The sequence below is a fragment of the Xyrauchen texanus genome, chromosome 4 (assembly GCF_025860055.1).
Source record: "Xyrauchen texanus isolate HMW12.3.18 chromosome 4, RBS_HiC_50CHRs, whole genome shotgun sequence".
In the NCBI taxonomy this organism is placed as follows: Eukaryota; Metazoa; Chordata; class Actinopteri; order Cypriniformes; family Catostomidae; genus Xyrauchen; species Xyrauchen texanus.
In genome coordinates this window covers 27,411,671-27,431,999 of record NC_068279.1, presented here as the reverse complement: position 1 = coordinate 27,431,999, position 20,329 = coordinate 27,411,671, and the positions used below count along the sequence as shown (strand labels likewise).

The following is a 20,329-nucleotide window of genomic DNA, read 5'->3' as shown; positions in this document are numbered from 1 at the left end:
TGAGTGACGTCTGTACATCCGGGTCAGAGAGCACCTGTCCATCAAAAGCTCACTATCCAATCAGAGTAGATCACTGTTAAGCCCACCCCCACGAGAGGTTTGTCTCAAAACAGCAAACGAAAAACTGCGAAGCGTAAGCGAAATCTGTGGCAATGTATTCAGAATCCACGATTTGCGAAAACGAATCTTTGAAAAACATTAACAAAAAATGAAGCATATTTGAAGAGCCTGTTAAATTCGTGCGACTAAGTTCAATTTTTTCATTTTAATTGTGTTTTTCTTCTTTTGTAATGGAATATTTTTGATAGTTTCTGAAAAAGTTACGTTCAGTTTTATAAAGTTACATTCATTATTATTGACACAATCGTAATTCCATAGTTTCATGGCGGGTAACGTACTGTGCTCCAAAACATTGGTGCTGATTGGCCCAAGAGGAGTCCTGTGCGCCAATGAACGCTATCTATCGATCTGCGCTCGATTGCTCTTCCTTCATCCTCCAACTACCCGGATGTCTGTCTCAGTAACTTGAAATTGAATTTGAGAACTGAATCTGAATTGTGAGAAGTGAATGTGAAGATATATAGAGAGTTTAATTTTCAGTGAGGATCAAATTTTATTGGACTTCAGTTCCAAACGAATAAATTCAATTTCAAATGATACAATTCAGATTCAGTTTTTGAATAAATTCAATTTTAATTAAACAATACAATTTCAAATGATGTGATTCAAATTCAGTTTTTCAATGCAATTATTCAAGTTTAGCCATTCAAATTCAAATATAAATGGTTCAAATTCAGTTTCTGGTGGCACATATTTCGGGTCATAAGCTTCTGTTTCAGCACCATAGAATCTAAGGCAGGAAAATAACTAGTGATTGATATCCATTAATTTTCTATAGCCGCTTGTCCTATGTAGGGTCGTCGGGTGTGCTGGAGCAAATCCCAATTGACCCTGGACAGGTGGCCAGTCCATAACAGGGCAACACACACAGACATACGCATTCACATGCACATTCACATATACAGGCAATTTACAGTCTCCTGTTCACTAAACCGGAGCACCCAGAGGAAACTCACGCGAACAAGGGTAGAAAAGGTAAAATGTGCACAGAAAGTCCAATTTTAGTCTAGCCTCTAACCCTGGACCTTCTTTCTGTGAGGCAACAGTGCTACCCACTGATCCACCGTACCTTGATATGTATAGCAAAATCTTTAGGTATTTAATAACACCCTTATGGTTTTTAGACATTCAGTCTGTGCAACTGATTGTTTTTCTTCATTTACCTAAAGAGAAGGTCCTTCTTCTCACCATAGAAGGAACCAGAAACTGGCAAACAGCCGCATGAAGTGGTTGACAGAGAGTAGTGAGCTGAAAATAACAAAGCTTGTTTTAATTGTAGAAAATAAAGTAAAAAATATTTTATAAAAATGTATTAGCATTATTATTTAGGCAAAAAAGGGGTTGAGCAGAAAAGATATCACTCTGATACTATGCAAAATCTCCACCAAAAGTTGATTTTGGAGATGCCCCAATTTACGATTGCATACTCCTATTTCTGTAGATTGAGCCCATACTGGATTGTGTCCAAACATCAACAACAGGGACACCTGCTTATGCAAAGTGCATGGAAATGCTCAATTTAAGGAAAACAGACTAAAGCAGCTTGGCATCATCAGCACCAATAACGTGTGTGTGGCAGAGAGCTTGCGTTGTGATAAAAGCAGAAAAACCTGCATGTACCAAGAGTGTGTGTCATGTCAAGCACATTGGGAGAAGCTACCTGGTTGAATGAATGGGTCACAAAACGAGAAGACTATGAAAAGGAGAAGGATTGAAGAGAAAGAAAAGATCACAGTGTCAAAAACAGTCAAGTAATGAATTGAGGGTACAGCTGAAGAGCTTTTGAAAATATTTGAAAGACATGAAATCAAAAGTTTGCAAATAAATCTTTAATATTCAGCATCAGTATACGAACCTGCAAGCACTGAAACGTTCCCTGAGAGACGATGAAGCCATTCTGCATGTTGACTATGCTGAAAACTGGCAATGTAAGTGTGCTTCACAGGTGCATCAAATACACATTGGAGCATCCCACAGACAGACAAAACTGCACAATTGTGTTGTATACACTACAAATGGTACAGAATTATTCAGTTCCATCTCTTTCTCAATGAAGCATGACCCTGCCACTGTTTGGGCAGAGCTAATACCTGTCCTCCAATATTTCAAAGAACAGAATTCAAGTGTGCAAAAGCTGTGCTTCATTAGCGATGGTCCAACAATGCAGTATCGAGGAAAGAAAAACTTTTACCTTTTGTCAATATTTCCATTTCAGATGGGTTTCACTGTAGTTAACTGGAATTTCCCTTCTGTCACTCACTCGATGTTGTGTTGAAGAAGTGACACTAGGAGTTGATTTCATGGGCTTCACTGGGTCCGGTCCCGGCGGGTAATTCCCCGCAGGCTACCCACCCCGCAGCGCACGCGCTGGCCTCCGTCCATCTCTGGGATGAGACAGGCAGCTCGCCTCAGTGCCAGCCTAATGTGTCTCTCGGGGCCCGAGACCCAGATGACGATCACTGCATCGGAGGGTGTCCTAGCGGTGTTGGATGCTGAAGACTTGACCGGACTGCCAGCTTCGGGTGTGGTAGCCCGTTCTGAGGCAGATGCTGAACTCACTGTCATGCGGTCTTGGAGGGCACCTTTTGCTGCCTGGACCCAATCCTTCGGCTCATCTGCCCTCACTACCCTCGAAGGTGTGGTGGACAAGGGTTATGCCACGATTCCCCAGGTGGATAAGGTGATCGCGGCACACCTGTGTCCGCTGAGTGCCGCCACCTAGTGGAATCGGCCAGTATCCCTTCCTGAGCCTGTAGGAAGACATCGTCTCTGGTGACGAAAGCCTACAGAGCTGCCGGTCAGGCTGCCTCCGCCTTGCATGCCATGGTCCTTTTACAAGTTAAGGCCAAGGCACTAAGAGATCTGCACAAGGGTAGTTCTGATCCTGATGTGCTTCAAGAACTGTGCTCGCCATCCTAGCGACAAAGGTCACAGCGCGGGCCATCGGGCAGACGATGTCTACACTCGTGGAAGACATCCCAGGCCAGCCTCTTCGGCGACACAGTTGAGGACTTCGCCCAGCACTTCTTGTCTGTGAAGCAACAGACGGAGGGCATACAGCACATCTTGCCCCGGCGCGGCTCAAGAATGCGCACCCCGTCTGTTCGCTGAGGGTGTCCCCCTGTGGCAACCCAGCTGGCTCAGCCCCAGCTCGAGCCTACTACTCAACTGCGGCGTAGAGCCCCCCGCAGGAGAGCGACACCCCCCCCACACACACTTCTCGGCCGGCAGCCAATACCCCTAAAAGGTCTCCCAAGTGTCCCTGAGACTGGAAGGAGCTGACTGCAGGAACCCAGAAGCTGGTATACAGACCACTCCCTCCCCCGGTGGAGGGCTGGGAGGTAAATATTTTCTTTACAGACCCGGCATCACGAACGCAGCCTCCTGCCTTCTCGTGCCCGGCTGCACCACACAAACCACATCCCCGGCCGGCCGCCAGTGATGAGTTTTGAGCACACCCCAAGAGGCCCTTCTCCTCAGTCGCTGACCTGCCTTTTGCCGGATGCACGAAGCACCCCGGTTCCACGGCGTTCTCTTCACGTTTGTGAAGAACGTGCGGAGATCGCCATCCTTCTACGGAAGGACACGATAGACCCTGTCCCACCAGCCGAGATGAACAGTGGCTTTTACAGACCTTACTTCATTGTTCCCATGAGGGGTGGTGAGTTGCGCCCAATCCTGGACCTACGAGTCCTGAATCGGGTGTTGCACAGACTCCCGTTCAAGATGCTGTCACAGAAGCACATTTTGTTGTGCATCCGGCATCAAGATTAATTCATGGCTGTAAACCTGAAGGACGCATACTTTCACATCTCGATTTTACCTCGACACAGACCCTTCCTATGGTACGCGTTCGATGGTCGGGCTTATCAGTACAAGATCCTCCCCTTCAGCTTGTCTTCACAGAGGTTGCGGAGGCTGCCCTTGCCCCGCTAAGGGAAGTGGGCATACTCATACTCAACTACCTTGACGACTGGCTGATTCTAGCACACTCTCGGGAGTTACTGTGTGCACACAGGGACCTGGTGCTCACGCACCTCAGCCGTTTAGGGCTACAGGTCAACTGGGAAAGGAGCAAGCTCTCACCGGTTCAGAGCATCTCTTTTCTCAGCATGGAGTTAGACTCTGTGTCAATGATAGTGCACCTAACGAACGAGCATGCGCAGTCAGTGCTGAACTGCCTGAACTTGGTGGAAAATGTCGGTCCCACTGAAGTACTTTCAGAGGCACGCAGCTGTGGTCTCCTGGACAGGACTGCATGCAATGTGCTAGTAGCTGTGGGCTCCTCGACAGGACCTCACCTGCATTGGTACATCAACTGCCTCGATTTGCTGGCGGAACTGCTCGCCCTACGGAGGCTACGGCCATTGATTCAGGACGAGCACTTGTTGGTCTGGATGGACAACACCTCGACGGCGGCCTAAATAGTTGTCTGTACTTTTGAACTCAATTTCAAAGAATACAACATACATTTCACAATATAAAGAGTGAAATTTTGACAGAGGAACAAGTTAAGATCACCCTAGGAGGGGCTCAAAACATAATTTTTGGTTACAAATCCAGAGCTTTACACATTGTACATACCGCATACTAAGTTGGCCATTTCAGCGGGTAGCTCAGTGTTGTGGCAAGAGGGACACAAAGTCCTGTTCCCTCCATCAGGGAACGGAGGTTACAATAGAAACCAAATCTGTCACTCACTCGACATTGTGTCAATGTAGTAACACTAGGGGTCCCTATGCGAAATGGCACTACCATCTGAACTTTGTTACATGGACTGGCGGTGCGGGCAGACCACTGCGCGCCTCGTAGCAAGTGCACCCGGCTCCCACATAACCTCCCCCAATGCCCCACGAGTGTCATACAGCCCCTCACACCGCGAGGACAAGACAAACTCATAGTAGGGACAGGCTGCACCAGCTGTGGCCTCTTCTCTTCTTTTTCCACCCACAAAAATGGAAAATCAATCAGCTGGAGCTATATGCACCAGCGTCGGTTAGGGTGTGCTTTACCAAGGGAAAGACACTGCGGAGACAACAACCAGCCCAAAGGGGAGGTAACTTGTGGAGAATACGTAACATGGATTTACCGACCAGCAGTATCACATGTGGAAGAAGTCCTGTGGTAGGTCCACACGGCGACCAGAGGCAGAGGGTATGTACTCAAACTGTACACCCGGCTAGCTTCCACGCATACTTATCTGTTCATACTTGACAACACACAGGACGAAACCGGCTCAACCCGGAGATGATAAAATCTTTCAAAGGTATTGGGTATTGCCCAGCCCGCTGCTCTTCAGATGTCTGCTAGAGAGGCACCATTGGCTAGTGCCCAGGATGACACCACACTCCTCGTGGTGTGTGCTCGTAATCCCAAATGGGAGGGCACACCCTGGGCCTGGTATGCCAAAGTGATGGCATCCGCAATCCAGTGGGCAAGCCTCTGTTCGTAGACAGTGTTCCCTTTCCCCTGTCTGCCAAAGCAGACAAAGAGCTACTAAGAGCATCTAAAGCTCTCTGCGTGCGGTCCAAGTAGATGCGCAAAGCACGCACCAGACACAGCAAAGACAAGGCTGGGTCTGCCTCCTCCCGGGGCACCGCCTGATCCCTAAAAGGGGTCATGGAACGTTGGGCGCATAACCCGGTCAGGGTCTCAAGACCACTTGAGAGTACTCCTGACCGAACTCCAGACAGGTGTCGCTGACAGAGAATGCCTGCAGGTCCCCAACCCTCTTGATGGACGTGAGCGCAGTCAGGAGGGCAGTCTTCTTTGAGACAGAGGGAATGAGGGAATGAGGCGTGACCTAAGAGTATTCAGCCTCCTCGCCCCTCTAAGGAACCTAATAATCAGGTTGTGCTCCCCGAGGGACTTACCATCCACCACGTCGTGATGTATCGCTATAGCAGGCACATACATCTTCAAGGTGGAGGGGGACAGCATCAACCTGACTGCATCTGTCCCGCATCTCTGGGGGTCATCACCTTGGGAAGAACACCAATTTGTGAGCAAACACCACTTCAAGGCATACAGGCGCCTCGTAGAGGGAGCCCTGGCCTGAGTATTCATGTCTACCACTTCAGGTGGTAGGCCACTTAGGTCTTCCAGGGGCCAGACATGGAGATTCCAGAGGTCTGGTCGCAGGTGCCAGATGGTGCCCCGTACCTGAGAGAGGAGGTCCTCTTGCCAGGGAGGGGTTGTTGCGAGGAGCGTGAGCTCCGAGAACCAAGTGTGGGTGGGCCAGTAGGGCGCCACCAGGATGACCTGTTCGTCATCCTCCCTGACCTTGCCCGAGGTCTGTGCAAGCAGGCTCACTGGAGGAAACCCCCCTGTCCAACTGTGTGCCAGTGCATCTATGCTGAGGGGAGCCTCGGTCAGGGAGTACCAAAGCAGGCAATGGGAGGATTTGCAGGAAGCAAACCGGTCTACCTGTGCTTTGCTGAATCGACTCAAAGTCAGCTGGTCACCTGGGAGTGGAGTCTACACTCTCCCCTGAGCGTAACCTGCCGCGACAGTGCATCCGCAGTTCGGTTGAGGTCCCCCGGGATGTGAGTGACCCACAACAACTTCAGTCGCTGCTGACTCCAGAGTGGGAGATGGCGGAGGAGTTGCGATATGCGACACAAGCATAAACTGCCTCGGCGGTTTATATACGCTACCGTTGCCGTGTTTTCTATCCGGACCAACACGTGCTTGCCCTGGATCAACGGCCGAAACCTCCGCAGGCCAGCAATACCACCAGCAACTCAAGGCAGTTGCGGCCCTGTCCAGGAGCCCACAGCTGCGTGCCCATTGCACACGGTGCACCAGCCTAGCTTGGAGATATCTGTCGTAACAATGACATGCCTGGACACTTGCTGCAAGGGGATCCCTGCCCGCAGAAATGCAAGGTCCGACCTAGGGCATGATGGCAATGCGATGCATGCCGCAGCACCATGCCCATCTCGGGACTCGAGTCTGAAGCCAGTGCTGGAGCAGTCTCATATGCATCAACCCGAGTGGCATGACTGCCGCCGAGGATGCCATATGCCCCAGGAGCCTCTGAAACTATTTCAGTGGGACCGCTGTTTTCCGCCTGAACAACTTAAGGCAGTTCAACAGCGACTGCACGAGCTCGTTCGTGAGGCGTGCTATCATAGAGACCGGGGAGAGCTTGCTCTTTTCCAAGTTGACCCGAAACCCCAACTGGCTGAGGTCCCTGTGCACACACAACAGGTCCCTAGAGTGAGCAAGAATCAGCCAGTCGTCGAGATAATCGAGGACGCGAACGCCCACTTCCTCTGCGACTTTCTTAAAGACACGAGGCAAGAGGGACAGACCGAAGGGGAGGACCTTGTACTGATACGCCCGGCCCTGTGAGGTTAACTGCAGAAGGGATCTGTGCCAAGGTAAAACTGGGACATGGAAGTATGTGTCCTTTAGATCTAACGCCACGAACCAATCTTGATGCTGGATGCACAACAAAATGCACTTCTGCATCAGTCTGTGCAAAGCTCGTTTTAGCACTTGCAGGTCCAAGATTGGCCGAAACCTACTGCCTTTCTTTGGCACGATGAAGTATGGGCTGTATAACCCCTTCTCCATCTCAGCTGGAGGGACAGGCTCTATCATGTCCTTTTGCAGTGCATGGCATAGGTGTTCTCGCCCCTCACCGAGGTGAAGTGGACACTGCTGAACCCGGGCAGGCACCTGGTGAACTGAATCACATAGCCAAGTTGGATTGTCCTGGCCAGCTAGCGCGATGTGTTGGAGAGCACTAGCCATGCCTCCAAGCTCCGAGCAAGGGGCACCAAGGGGACAATTGCATCTGACGTACCTTCAGGTGGGGCCTCGCGGAGGGGCGGAGCAGGAGTTGCCACGTCGAAGAGCCTTGCATCCTGAGCTCGTGGATGTGCTGAGAGACAGGTCAAAGCACTTATCTTGCTCCGCGTGCCCCCCATAGGGCCGGCCAGTGACAGGGGAGGAAGGTGAACGTCCTTGTGCCTGCCGTGAATGTTCGGTGTCTGGCTGTCATGATGTTTGTGTCCAGCTGTCACGATATCGATCAAATTCAAAGGAAACAAAAGATTCTCCTCCCAGCTCTCCATCGGGGGATTAAGTAGTCTGTCCTCCACCTCAAAACTCACAGCGGGTCTCCTCGTCCCTGGGTTGTCCATCTCAGGATCACTTCGAAGCCTTCCTGGGGTTCTTGCCGCAGGATCGTGGGATGGTGCTGTCAGCTTCCTGCGGGGGGCTCTATGTTGGGTCTGGGTAGTCGGCCCGGGCTGCAGCAGAGTCAGTGTCATCACTGCAAGGGGACGCCCTTTGCAACGAACAGATGGTGTGCATGACCTTGAGCCACACCAGGGCAGGATGTATTGGATAGCCGCTGTCTGATTCTTGACTGCCGAGAACTGCACCACAATCACCTTGTCCACATGGGGAATCGCCCCTGACCAGGGGCCACCAGCTCTGCATCAAACTCACCCTGGAGCGAGCTGCCTGTCTCATTCTAGAACTCGACCGGGACAAACGAGTGTACTGGGGAATCGGAGTGTCCTTGACGGATTACACAGCGGAACCACTCCCATTGGGGTCCCCAAATTGTCCCCAGTGCCAACCGTCGCAGCCTCATACCCTTAGGTAGAAGGACCGGGCAGGGAGCAGCTGGAGTGGCTTTCCCCATTAAGAAGGATAGGTGTGACCACAATGTTGCCATGGTCATGCTCTCGCAGTGAGAGGATGAGCCATCCACGAATGCTGTCTCAGCTTGGCAGTTGCCCAGATACTTGAGGCAGCGATCGTGGCCATCTGAGGAGGAGAGGTAATAACTATCTTAGAATATCCCATAACAAAGCTAAGACATTTATTTATTTCCTTCAAAGCTGATTCTTCAAATTGTGATTAGTATCATATTTAGGATTCCAGTATGGGAGGAATTATCCAGAATTAAGTATTGTTCTGTGCTTTCTCTGTCTCTCTCTCTCTCTCTCTCTCTCTCTCTGTGTAGCTGTGGAGATGTGTGAATTGTTCTTGATTAACCTTATCAAGCAACCCCCAATTTTATTATTATTATTATGATTTGTTTAACTTGTTAATGTAAAGATAACTTGTGATGTGTATTTAGGGAATGGCATAATACCAGACTAAAAAAAGCAACAAGTTGAGAAATTGCCAAAAGTTTGAAAGGGGGACAGAAATTGAGAGAGAGAGATGTGAGAGAATAAGTAGCCAAGAAATGTAACAAGACTATTGTGTCAGAGGAAAAAAAATGCTATACAGTATTGGATGAGTCAGTGCTGTGAATGACAGCAAGAAATAGAAACACTGTTGTAAAAAGAAAAGAGGAAGAACTGATGGAACAATACCAGGAGAAAAGTTGAGTGCGTATCAATTTTTTGGTTCATCACGTTTTTTGTTTATACTATATTACGAAAATAGATGCACCTTTTGAATTACACAACCACAGATGTGCCAACAGGGTTGGGGAGTAATGGAATTTATGTAACGGGATTATGTATTTAAAATACAAACTATAAGTAACTGTATTCCACTACAGTCACAATTTAAATCATTGGTAATAAGAATGCAGTTTCATTCAAAAAGTATTTTGATTACTGAAGGGATTACTTTGCATTTTATTGTCATTTGTTTAATTTAATATTTAGTCCTTTCAGATGGAAAAATGTATATATGTAAATAATGCGATCCAAAGTGCAGTTGAGTAGCGGTAAAACTTTTTCTTATGATGTGTTACATTCATACGAGCAGACACAGTTTGGAGCAGAAGTAATAGAAATAAACCTTGTGTAAATAGACAGCTTTATGCTAAGCTAAAATGCTTCTTCTGGCCATTTTATTTGCACGTTACCAGGCAGAATCATATTTTTTCATCAAGAAAATTCTCGTTGGATCATAGTTTCTTTATTTCTAATAAGACCTTTGATATTAGGGCAAAAATCATATTCTTGATAATACATTTTTATATTGTTTTCCTGTAAAAATATCTCAAAATCCTTGAAATAAGATAAATTAGCTTGATCATGTTTTAGAAACAACACTGCATAAGATATTTAGGTTTTTCAGAGAATGTATTTTTAACATGTGTATTTTGTCTCACTCTACTGGCAGAGTGTTTATAGTCAAAACAAGTGAAAAAATCGATCAGTGCTGAAGAAGTAATCCAAAGTATTTAGAGTATGTTACTGACTTTGAGTAATCTAACGGAATACATTACAAATTAAAATTTATAGCATGTATTCTGTAATCTGTAGTGGAATTCATTTAAAAAGTAGGCCTGAGTGTCAATATGTGAAAAGTTGACCTTATTCATGAAACACAAGCTCTATGAGTTTGTGCGAATCATAAAATCAGTAAAAACCATTCTAATATATAATTGTTGAAATTCAATGAAGCAATTTAAAATATAAATGGCTTTATGTATGAATTAAACATAAATTTTGTATGAATGAGCTCAATTTGTTTATGTCTGGATTATTGCAACTGTCCATGCGTGCAAATTCACAAATTTGAGACATAGCCAAACTCCCCCTATACAACATAGTGACCCCAATTGAAATTTCAGTGTGTGTCTGAGTGTTGAGAATAACCCCCACCCACGGGTCACCACCAACCAACGAGAAATTACAAATTGTCCGTCACTGCTTCGCTCTGCCTCCACAATTGTGGTTTCCTCCGACTTCTCTGTTCTTGGACCCTGCAGCTGAGTGCTCAAGGGATCACCAGGAAGAATCATGAGCAAGGATTTGCAAGACTTCTTGAAGAGGAGATAAATATCCAAACTATTCCGTATCAGCAACATAAGTGATGAATTGCTTTCCTAATTGTTCCCTTGATGACTATATGCAGAATGCAGAAAGAACATTATTAGATGCAATGGCTCTTTGTGATTATATTCACAAGGAATATACATCTGTCTCAAATAAAGCAGATATTTTTTGTTTGTTTGTTTTTACCTTGGACAAATAACACCACCAAATTCCGACTGCACTTATACTTCATGAGATGAACAGCGGTCAGGAACTAAGGGGGCTCAAAAATGCCCCCCAAAATAACAGAAGATGCTCCTGAAATTCAAAATGTGGGGTGAAAAAAGGCACATGTTTATTTTTATTTGTATTTATAACATCAGGTAGTTTTTAATATTTTCTTCCAATCCTAGTTATAAACATCATCACATAATATATGCTTTGATGTTGATTTAATGTTATGGGTATGAAGAAATATAACCTCAGTCTAATTATTTAGATTGAGAATTTTTGTTAAATAATTTATATGTAACTAAAAAATGTATAGGAAACATGTCCTCATAAACACAAAAGATGCCCATGAAAATCTAAATCGGGCCAATTACTGCCCATTCAAGAAAAACAATTCTGAGAGAGAGAGAGAGAGAGAGAGAGAGAGAGAGAGAGAGAGAGAGAGAGAGAGAGAGAGAGAGAGGAAGTGTTGGGAGTTGCTCAACCGAAAACTACTGGGAAGAAAAACATGAAGTGAGAAACTCAAGTGGTGCAAGCGTGGTTTTACATCACTAAACCACAGCATTTCTGTTCAAACAATCTCTAACGTCACCTAACTTAACAGATGTGATATGAATGTCTGCCATCTTTATTTGCATGGTCATAAGATTACCTCAATAGCCAACTACATGGCCCATGATGTATGTCTAATAATATATCATATCTTTATAGTAACTGAAATTGTTATTACCATAATTATTATTATTATTATTTTTTTTAATATCCGGCTATCCCAGTTTAGACATAGGCTACTGAAAGAGTGAGAATCTTAGCTATTCAGTAGATTGTGGGAATGTACAAGAATAGCCCAAAGGATTTTTGTTTTTGTTTCATATATGTATTTAAGTTATTGCTCTAAACAAAAGCATTATTGGTGAAATTAGGATTTGATTAACCGCTCTGCTATTTGTGAACTCTGCTCAGTACAGACATGCAAATTAGAAAGGATATGGGAGGGCTGCAAGACGTATTGAGGATACCTACAATATATTATCAAACCTCTTCTTCCATGCAGCTTACAGTAGGCCCTACTTCAAAAATCTCTCAGCAGCAAGATCATAAAATGCATACAAATCTAAGGTGTATTTTAGACTTCAACAATATACATGGGGGGAAAACTGTCAGTGAACAACATTCGGAAATCCGACAGATAAATGACAACTACAGACTATTTTATTTAATTAACGCAAATAACAAAATGAAGAAACATCTGATACACTAAAAATAAAACTGATTCGGAGAAAGGACGTAGCAATCCTCCTGCACTGATATGTGGTGACTGCAGCCAAAATATGGAATTCTAAAATTTGCTAGAATATTTGCAAACATAGAACTTGAGTTGCTAAGTGTTGTAGTGCAGCTATATGCATCAAAAGTCAGAAACTAATGACACTTGTAATTGTGTGTGTGTGTATGAGCGTGTATTTATCACTTTGTGGGGACCAAATGTCCCCATAAGGATAGTAAAACCCGAAATTTTTGACCTTTTGGGGACATTTTGTCGGTCCCCATGAGGAAAACAGCCTATAAATCATACTAAATTATGTTTTTTGAAAATGTAAAAATGCAGAATGTTTTCTGTGAGGGTTAGGTTTAGGGGTAGGGTTAGGTTTAGGGGATAGAATATAAAGTTTGTACAGTATAAAAACCATTATGTCTATGGAAAGTCCCCATAAAACATGGAAACACAACATGTGTGTGTGTGTGTGTGTGTGTGTGTGTGTGTGTGTGTGTGTGTGTGTGTGTGTGTGTGCCTGCCCGCGCGTGCGTGCGTGCGTGAATTCAAATGTCTAGAATTTACAAACAATAGTCTCGTTATTTGTGGAGGTACTTTTTACGAAAATATGCCCCAGCTGGTCATGCATTTCATGGGGCAATACAGAAATTTCATTTTCTTGTAGAAAACAGCTGTTGAGAAAGAGCGTCAGACAGAGACAGAGACTACACCATGTGAGGAAGAGTGTGAGGGTCTTCCCCAAAGGGACTGTCAGATGAGAGTTTCCATCTAGGAGAGGCAGAACCAACAACATTTAAAACTAGTACTGATGCCTTAGCATCAAACTATTTTCTGCAAAGAAAAACATATTCATTGTCATGACTTTTTGTCTACATTTTATGTGTTGAAAAAAAGATAAATGTGTGCCGTCTTTATTTGCATAAAGTGCATGCTTCTTGTGTATTTTTTAGGGGAGGGTCAGCTGTTAATTTACAACCTTAGAGATGCCTAGGCCATAGGTTTAGACAGAGTAAGATATACAAGCTAATATTTGAGAGTCAGAGGGCGCTGGTGCAATCACCTTTGAAATTAAATGTATTAAATGTATTTATTGTTTATTATTCTACTAACTGATCTTCTTAATATGTCTGCCCTTATTCTTCTACATATGTTTGCCTTTTTCCCTAGCCAAGTATCAGAATGCACTATATATTATTTACTTATTTAAAATCTATTATCCCTCAGAGACACAGAAATACAATGTTTGTTTACAGCAATTAAACAATACATTATTTTAAATGAAAAATAAAGAAAACTACATAACAGTAACTGACATGGGTTAATTTTGTGGTTACTGTAAATTTACAAAACAAATACCGTGGTGAAATCATGGTTACTGTAGTAAAACCAAGGTTATGTTTTTTTAGGTAAGGTTAAGGTTAGGTATAGGGGTAGGGGTTAATGTAGTGTCTTTGGGACTCTAAATAAACACAATAAACACACTGCAGTGAATATACTGTATGTTAGTATTTAAATATGGGTGCAAATATTATTTGACAATACTTGCAGGGTGCAATTAGTATCTACCATTATTTGCACCAGGGTTGAGGGTGCAAATAATACCTTCCACAATTTGATCTGGGGTGTAATTTGATATACCATTATTTGCACCATGGTCAGTGGCTTCCTAAAAAAACATGCTCATGGAGGGATAAAGAAAATACATAATCAATCTCTATAATTGAATCTCTGAGGTTTAGATGCATTTAGATTTACATGTTCATTGTTTTCCTTTATAGTTAAAGTTGGATGTTTTCCTGGTGTTTAATCTGCATACCACTTATTTGTCAGATATCTCTACTTTTAAATGTATATTAATTAAACAACACTTATGAAACTAAATATAGCTTTATAATAGGCTATAGCCTGTTAAAAAGGTTTCATGCATCCTTTTTTTAAGTTGCAGGCCTATGTAGTTCAAAACATTTTAACCATTCATATAAAATTTCTTAGAAATAATATTTCTATTTAAAAATCATTTTTTCATTGTGGACAATACAGAAGGTATATAGGCTATAAAATATCACTGTAGCCTACTTCCTGGAACTCCAATGCGATGAGTATTCTGAGACCAGAAAGGAGAACAAAACGTAAAATGTTGGTATTCCCACTTAAATCGAAACTGAAACGAAGTGTCAGAGCAAATAAACCTATATAAAGATGTTATCTCAAATCAAATCACTGCTGAAGACTGAAAGATCAAATCCTGATAGTTTGAGGTGAGCGCCAATGTGATCTTCCCTTTCTTATCCATCAATCTAAACAGAAACAATACAGGATATTTGTTAACTTAAAAATCTTTAATGTAAGTAGACTTTCATATAAAAAATGGTTTAATTCAAATTAGACGTTAGGCTGTAATGTAAATGACTAATTGAATATAATGTTAGAAGAATCATTGGTTTGAATGATTAATAAATAGTACATTTTTATCCCAGATGTATTGTCATTGTCGGACTGTTATATGCATCCTCCTGATGTGTATGGTGTACCAGAGCTGCTCTTCCCCTCTTGGCCACAGGGTGCCTTTCTCCAATTCACTGCGACTAACACGCACTATTCGCGCCTGTGTGCAACAACTGCTGTCTCGATACGTAAGTAAATACACCTTCTAAAGACGGAGAAACCTAAACAAACGATTGGTCATTGTGGATAAACGCCCAATTTATTATTTGTATTATTACATTATACATTGTACATTATATTGGCATATGGTTCTTTTTGTATAAAAACAATTCAATATATTTTCATTTATGGACAGAAACAACAGCTGTTTGGAGACGAGCTCTTTGAATACAGAGAACGCATGGTGCGCACACTACCTGCCGTCACTGTAAATTACCGGACCTGGCTACACATGAAGGTTTGTCTGCAATCACTTTTTTGTTGTTGTTGTTGTTTTTTATTATTATTATTATTATTATTTTATTTTGCTTATTTACTTGTTGTAGAATATACATATTTAAACAGTGGGTGATTCTTACGAAACAAATAAACCCTATATTTAGGACCATTAAGGGTTGTTGTTTTCCTTTTTGCGTTGTGACATTCAATTTCAGAACACTATTATTACGATTCCTTTTGTTTGAACTATTCTCATTACCCCACAGTAATTGTTTTTAACTATTACATAACATTTTTCATGTACAATTTATAAAAATCTGTGAAAATGAAAAGTACCAAGAAACCACTATGATGTAGGCCTACTGTATAAATGTAAATTATAAAAATTAATAATTACACTGTATATATATATATATATATATATATATATATATATATATATATATATATATATATACACACACACACACACACCGGCCACTTTATTAGGTACACCTGTACATCTATTATTCATACGTTTATTTAATCAGCCGTTCATGTGGCAGAAGTGCAATGTTTAAAATCAGCTTGGACCAGTCCGGCCATTCTCCTCTGACCCCTGAGCCGTTTTCGCCAACAGAACAACCGCTCGTTGGATGTATTTTGTTTTCACACATTGTCTATACACTAGAGACCTTTGTGCATGAAAATCCCAGGAGATCAGCAGTTACAGAAATACACAAAATATTGTAGATTTGCAGGTGTACCTAATAAAGTGGCCGGGGAGTGTTTCTGTGTGAATATATAATTTATTGTGGAGTAAAATGTGCACAACTGTCATGAAAATACAGCATAAGGTTAGGTTTTAACTAAATGTGTTTGGATTAGGAAATTGAGCGTTTGCGTTTAGCCTCTCGCCATCTCCACACCTTCTGGACTCACCTGGAGTATCAGCGGCAGCAGCTTGAGAGAGAGATGGATCAGATGAAAGACAGAAGAGAGCAGAGAAGAGACAAGCGAGGAAGGCCCCAGCCCACCTTATGTCAAAGTTTTAAGGGTCTACAAATAGATCTGCGGGACCTAATGAGACAAGTCAACTCTCAGGTAAACACTTGTTAGATATGTAATAGATTCAACAAAGATGTCATTTGTAATGCACGTAGCCTATGCACTGTATTAGCACATTATATACAGTAGTAGCCTTATACTGTAAGCACAGTGTTTACACAATGACAAACATTATGCATGCCTTTACAAGTACAGTATTCACAGTATTGCACAACTCTAATGACCCAATCATTACGTATGTCTTGAGTTGTCATTACAAAACAAAGGGGCTCCTGGCAGAATATCTACAAAAATTCCAAGGGTTTTTTTTTTTTGGGCACATAGAAACATGTTTTTAAATGTATTTAAATCTAAGAAAAATAACATTCATGGTTAAGACATTAACATGTAGTGTTTATCATAATCTTTGTGCATGATCCTGTTGTGCAGAGACCACATATTTAATTTTAGATGAGTTTGCTTTATTATTCTGTAATATTCTAAACTAGGTCTCCATTTCTATAGGGTCCTCAGACCCAGTTTGAAAATGTCTGTTCTAAAGCAACAGAGACAGATTAAGAAACTAAAAGATTAAAACTCATGCTTCTCATTCTCTGTCTGCAGTTGATCAGTTTGAGTATCAGACAGGATCCTGAGTCTACATCCACAAAATCCCCAATTCACTCTCCCCTGCACTCCACTCCAACTCTGATTCCCAGCATCCATCATTCCACAGCAAGCTCCACTCCAACCAGCAGTAAGAAGCTCCAGACTTCATTTCACACTGACACTCCTCGCAGCTCCACACACTTTACCACAGAATCAACCTCAATGTCCTCCAACATGAAGCTTCCATACCGAGGATTGACTGCAAAGACAGAGAGGACCTCTGTGGGTGTCACAGTGACCACTAGACCCCCAAAGTCCACTCAGACATCAACAATCTCTCATTCCAGGGGAAGCCCACTCTCTGTAGACAACCACCAGACAACAGCTGGTTCTTTAGGGTCATCACGATGGGTTCAGCATCTGAGAGGGTATGTTATACTGAGAGATCTAGAACGGTACTTGAGCAGATTGGCACGAGATTACACATTGCTCCAAGCTAAATACTGACAAACACACATAAGCCGTTAAACAATTGAGGAAACATCAATAAAAAGCAAAAAACCTTGGGGGAAAAAAAGCAAAACTAAGTCTCACATAACAGACATGCACACTCTCACATAATTGAATACACTAACATTCATATACACAAACAACTTCACAGTGTCAAAGTTGTTGTTTACCTTGTTTAGAAACGGTTATATTTATTAGAATAATTTATGAGCTTTATGTTTACTTCATCAAGGCCAATGAGAGGTACACACCTTGAGATGAGTGTGAATGTTTTACCTTTAGATGAGATTGTATTTTGAATTTTATATTTAATATTTTATAAGCATATCCATGTACTGGAAATTACTCAGTATGTGAGAATATGAGCAGGCAGCTAGAACTTTTATTTCAAAGATACCAGGAACAAATTCAAAGAATTTATAGCATTTGTATGCAGTATTCTTATATAGAAACAATCAAATTCTCTCTTAAGATCCTTTTTGGATTTTTAAAAATGAACTCTAAGTTATCATTATTGCCAAAGCACTATTACTTGACCAATAATATATGTCTTCTTTTTTTATATAACATTATTGGGTGAATAGGATTAATATATATATATATATATAATTCATTAATGAGGCTTTGTTTGAAATTTTAAGCACTTTAAACAGTAGTTTTTTTTCTCACAAAAACAACAACAAAAAAGTTAGTCAGCCATTCTCGAAAATAAAAATTCCCCAAACACCCCACTTCCCTCCTCCACTGATAATCAGCCAGTCAGAGGAAAGAATAAGAGATTAACTTTATATCCCCTTTTTTGATGTCTTTTCCCAGTACTTTCCACCTCTTCTTATTTATTAAAATATTTATTTTGTTTATGTGAAATGTGTGCCAAGTTTATTTCATGCAATATTTATTTTTTTATAAACAATTAAAGGCAATACAAAAGTAAAATATTACTGTATGTTTTGTACAATCTGTATCACAAGCACTGAATAAAAATACTGAGAAGCAGTTGCAGTGTGTGTGTGTGTGTGTGACAACGTTATTTCAGACAAAATTAAAACATAAACACACTTAACGCAACCTGGATTAAGACATGCTGTAACCCATCTCTGTCAAATCACTTCTTGAAACAATGGTTATTTGATGTCTATTCAATATTTTAGAGAGAACATTAAACAAAACAACAACGCTTCTGCACAACAGGCATTCATATTGCTCATTGGCCATTGCATTCAATACTAAATATCGAAAGTCTTTCTTTTATCTATATATAATACAAAAATACTTAAAAATATGGAGGGTTAAAACTTTTTTAATAGATTGTGGTGCTATTTGTGGAGCACTATATCAGCTATTGTTATTTAAAATCTTACTAGATTAGCTAGCTAATTAGATAATAAAAACTATTTAGTATATTTTAATTAAAGCTAGAATTACTATAACATAATAAAAGTAAAACAAATTAATTTGATTGACCAGCTGAGAGAAAATATGACATTGCTTACAGAGTCATGACAATGTACACAGTATATTGTATATATAAGAACTAATCACTGATATGTGGCTTTGAATTGAAATTAAGCATAAAAACGTGTTATCTGGCTGTGTAGTGTGTGGCTCTGTGTTGTGATCGGCTAAAGTACTCCTCTGAAGTGATTTGTCCACTGTTTGACCCCTCCAGCAACTGAGCTCTCATTGGCTGATCATGAGATTCGTGGGGTAGTCTGTAAAAGAGGGATCAGAGTTTTAATGTTTACGTACATCCAGATAAATTAGTCAACCACTTAAATAAGTTAAATAATAAATGTTGTTGTCTCTGAACCTACTCCTCCTGATATCAACTTTTTTCTCTGCTCCTTCACTTTCTACTTTCCTAATCAAAACCAATCCACTTCGGTAGTCTCATATTTTCTCAACAGTGCAAGTGTGTGTGCAGGTCTCACCACAGACAGGTGTCCATTCTTGGTCTTGATCACTCGAAGATCTGAACCACATGTGAAATCTATTACTCCCTCCTTTCCCCTTGCGATGGCAAACCTGATTCTGGACAGAAATAAATGTATTGAGTTTGAAAGGTATAAAAGCTTAACTGTGTAACACTTTGGTTGCAGTACTATACTGAACAAATATTTGACAAAGGACACATAAATTAAACAACATCAAATAATAAAATCGTTGTTGTTGTCACAAGGTTTGTTGGTCCAGAAGTATGATACTTGATTTGAGATTGTGGGATCCTGGGTTTAAAACTCTGAATGTGTCATTTTTGTTTTAAATAAACCCAGTAAATTTGCAAGTGTGCATAAGCAGATGTACATCAGAATCGGGAGTGCTTTTGGTTGCATTTTATTTGGTGATTTCACTCCACTGTAGAGCCTGGACGAGAGATAGAAAAGTGGAGTGCAAGTCTGAGAGCTGTGTGTGGGAACAACACCCGCCCCTTATCCTATACACTGGCAAAAACATTTGTTGTCTGTGCCAGAACCTGCCACAGCACACACACACACACACCTGTCCTGACTGATGTTGATATTGTGTATCTTGTCTGCCATGATGGCCAGCTTGGTGACGGTCTCAATCACATGATCACACTGAAGCACCAGGTCACCCTGGAGATCAGAAGGCCAAAGGTCAATTTTAAACAACAGAGGGCTGGACATCAAAGACAATGACAGAGCATGACGGGGCTCTGACAAGACAGTAGTTCTCTCTAACCTTCTGTTTACTGTCAGCTGTGGGAATATGCAAAACAAAGAACCCATCGCTGAGGGAACTAACAGAGATACCTACAAAAAGAAAGAAAATAAGTATTAAACCCTCTCAAAATTTGAATGTATTGTAGAGTATTGCCCAGTTAATAGTGCAATGGTAGTCTGATATTGATGAGAATTGGGGAAGAGTATGATTACCTAACAATTAGATGTGTTGTAACACAGGGGTA

General features: G+C 41.8%; 2 protein-coding genes across 4 annotated transcripts in view; one reads left to right on the top strand and one right to left on the bottom strand.

Annotated features, from left to right (window-relative positions):
* Window positions 1–14,849: 14,849 nt before the first annotated feature.
* LOC127639805 (uncharacterized) lies at window positions 14,850–17,740 on the top strand. Its single transcript, XM_052122056.1, has 4 exons — window positions 14,850–15,005; window positions 15,173–15,274; window positions 16,123–16,338; window positions 16,906–17,740. Exons 1-4 carry the CDS (start codon window positions 14,850–14,852, stop codon window positions 17,395–17,397), a joined length of 966 nt encoding a protein of 321 aa, XP_051978016.1. The 3' UTR covers window positions 17,398–17,740.
* Window positions 17,741–18,242: 502 nt separating this feature from the next.
* The window catches only part of LOC127639714 (unconventional myosin-Ic-like), a 33,999-nt gene continuing 31,912 nt past the window's right edge, over window positions 18,243–20,329 (bottom strand). For 2 of the 3 annotated variants that reach the window (XM_052121908.1, XM_052121891.1), the window contains 4 exons: window positions 20,104–20,174; window positions 19,900–19,997; window positions 19,332–19,431; window positions 18,243–19,112 (listed from right to left, as the gene is read on the bottom strand). In XM_052121908.1, the coding sequence (XP_051977868.1) occupies window positions 19,092–19,112; window positions 19,332–19,431; window positions 19,900–19,997; window positions 20,104–20,174 (290 nt within the window). In that variant the 3' untranslated portion in view covers window positions 18,243–19,091. The remainder of the gene's footprint in view (window positions 19,113–19,331; window positions 19,432–19,899; window positions 19,998–20,103; window positions 20,175–20,329) is intronic. The other variant, XM_052121900.1, reaches the window with a different exon arrangement.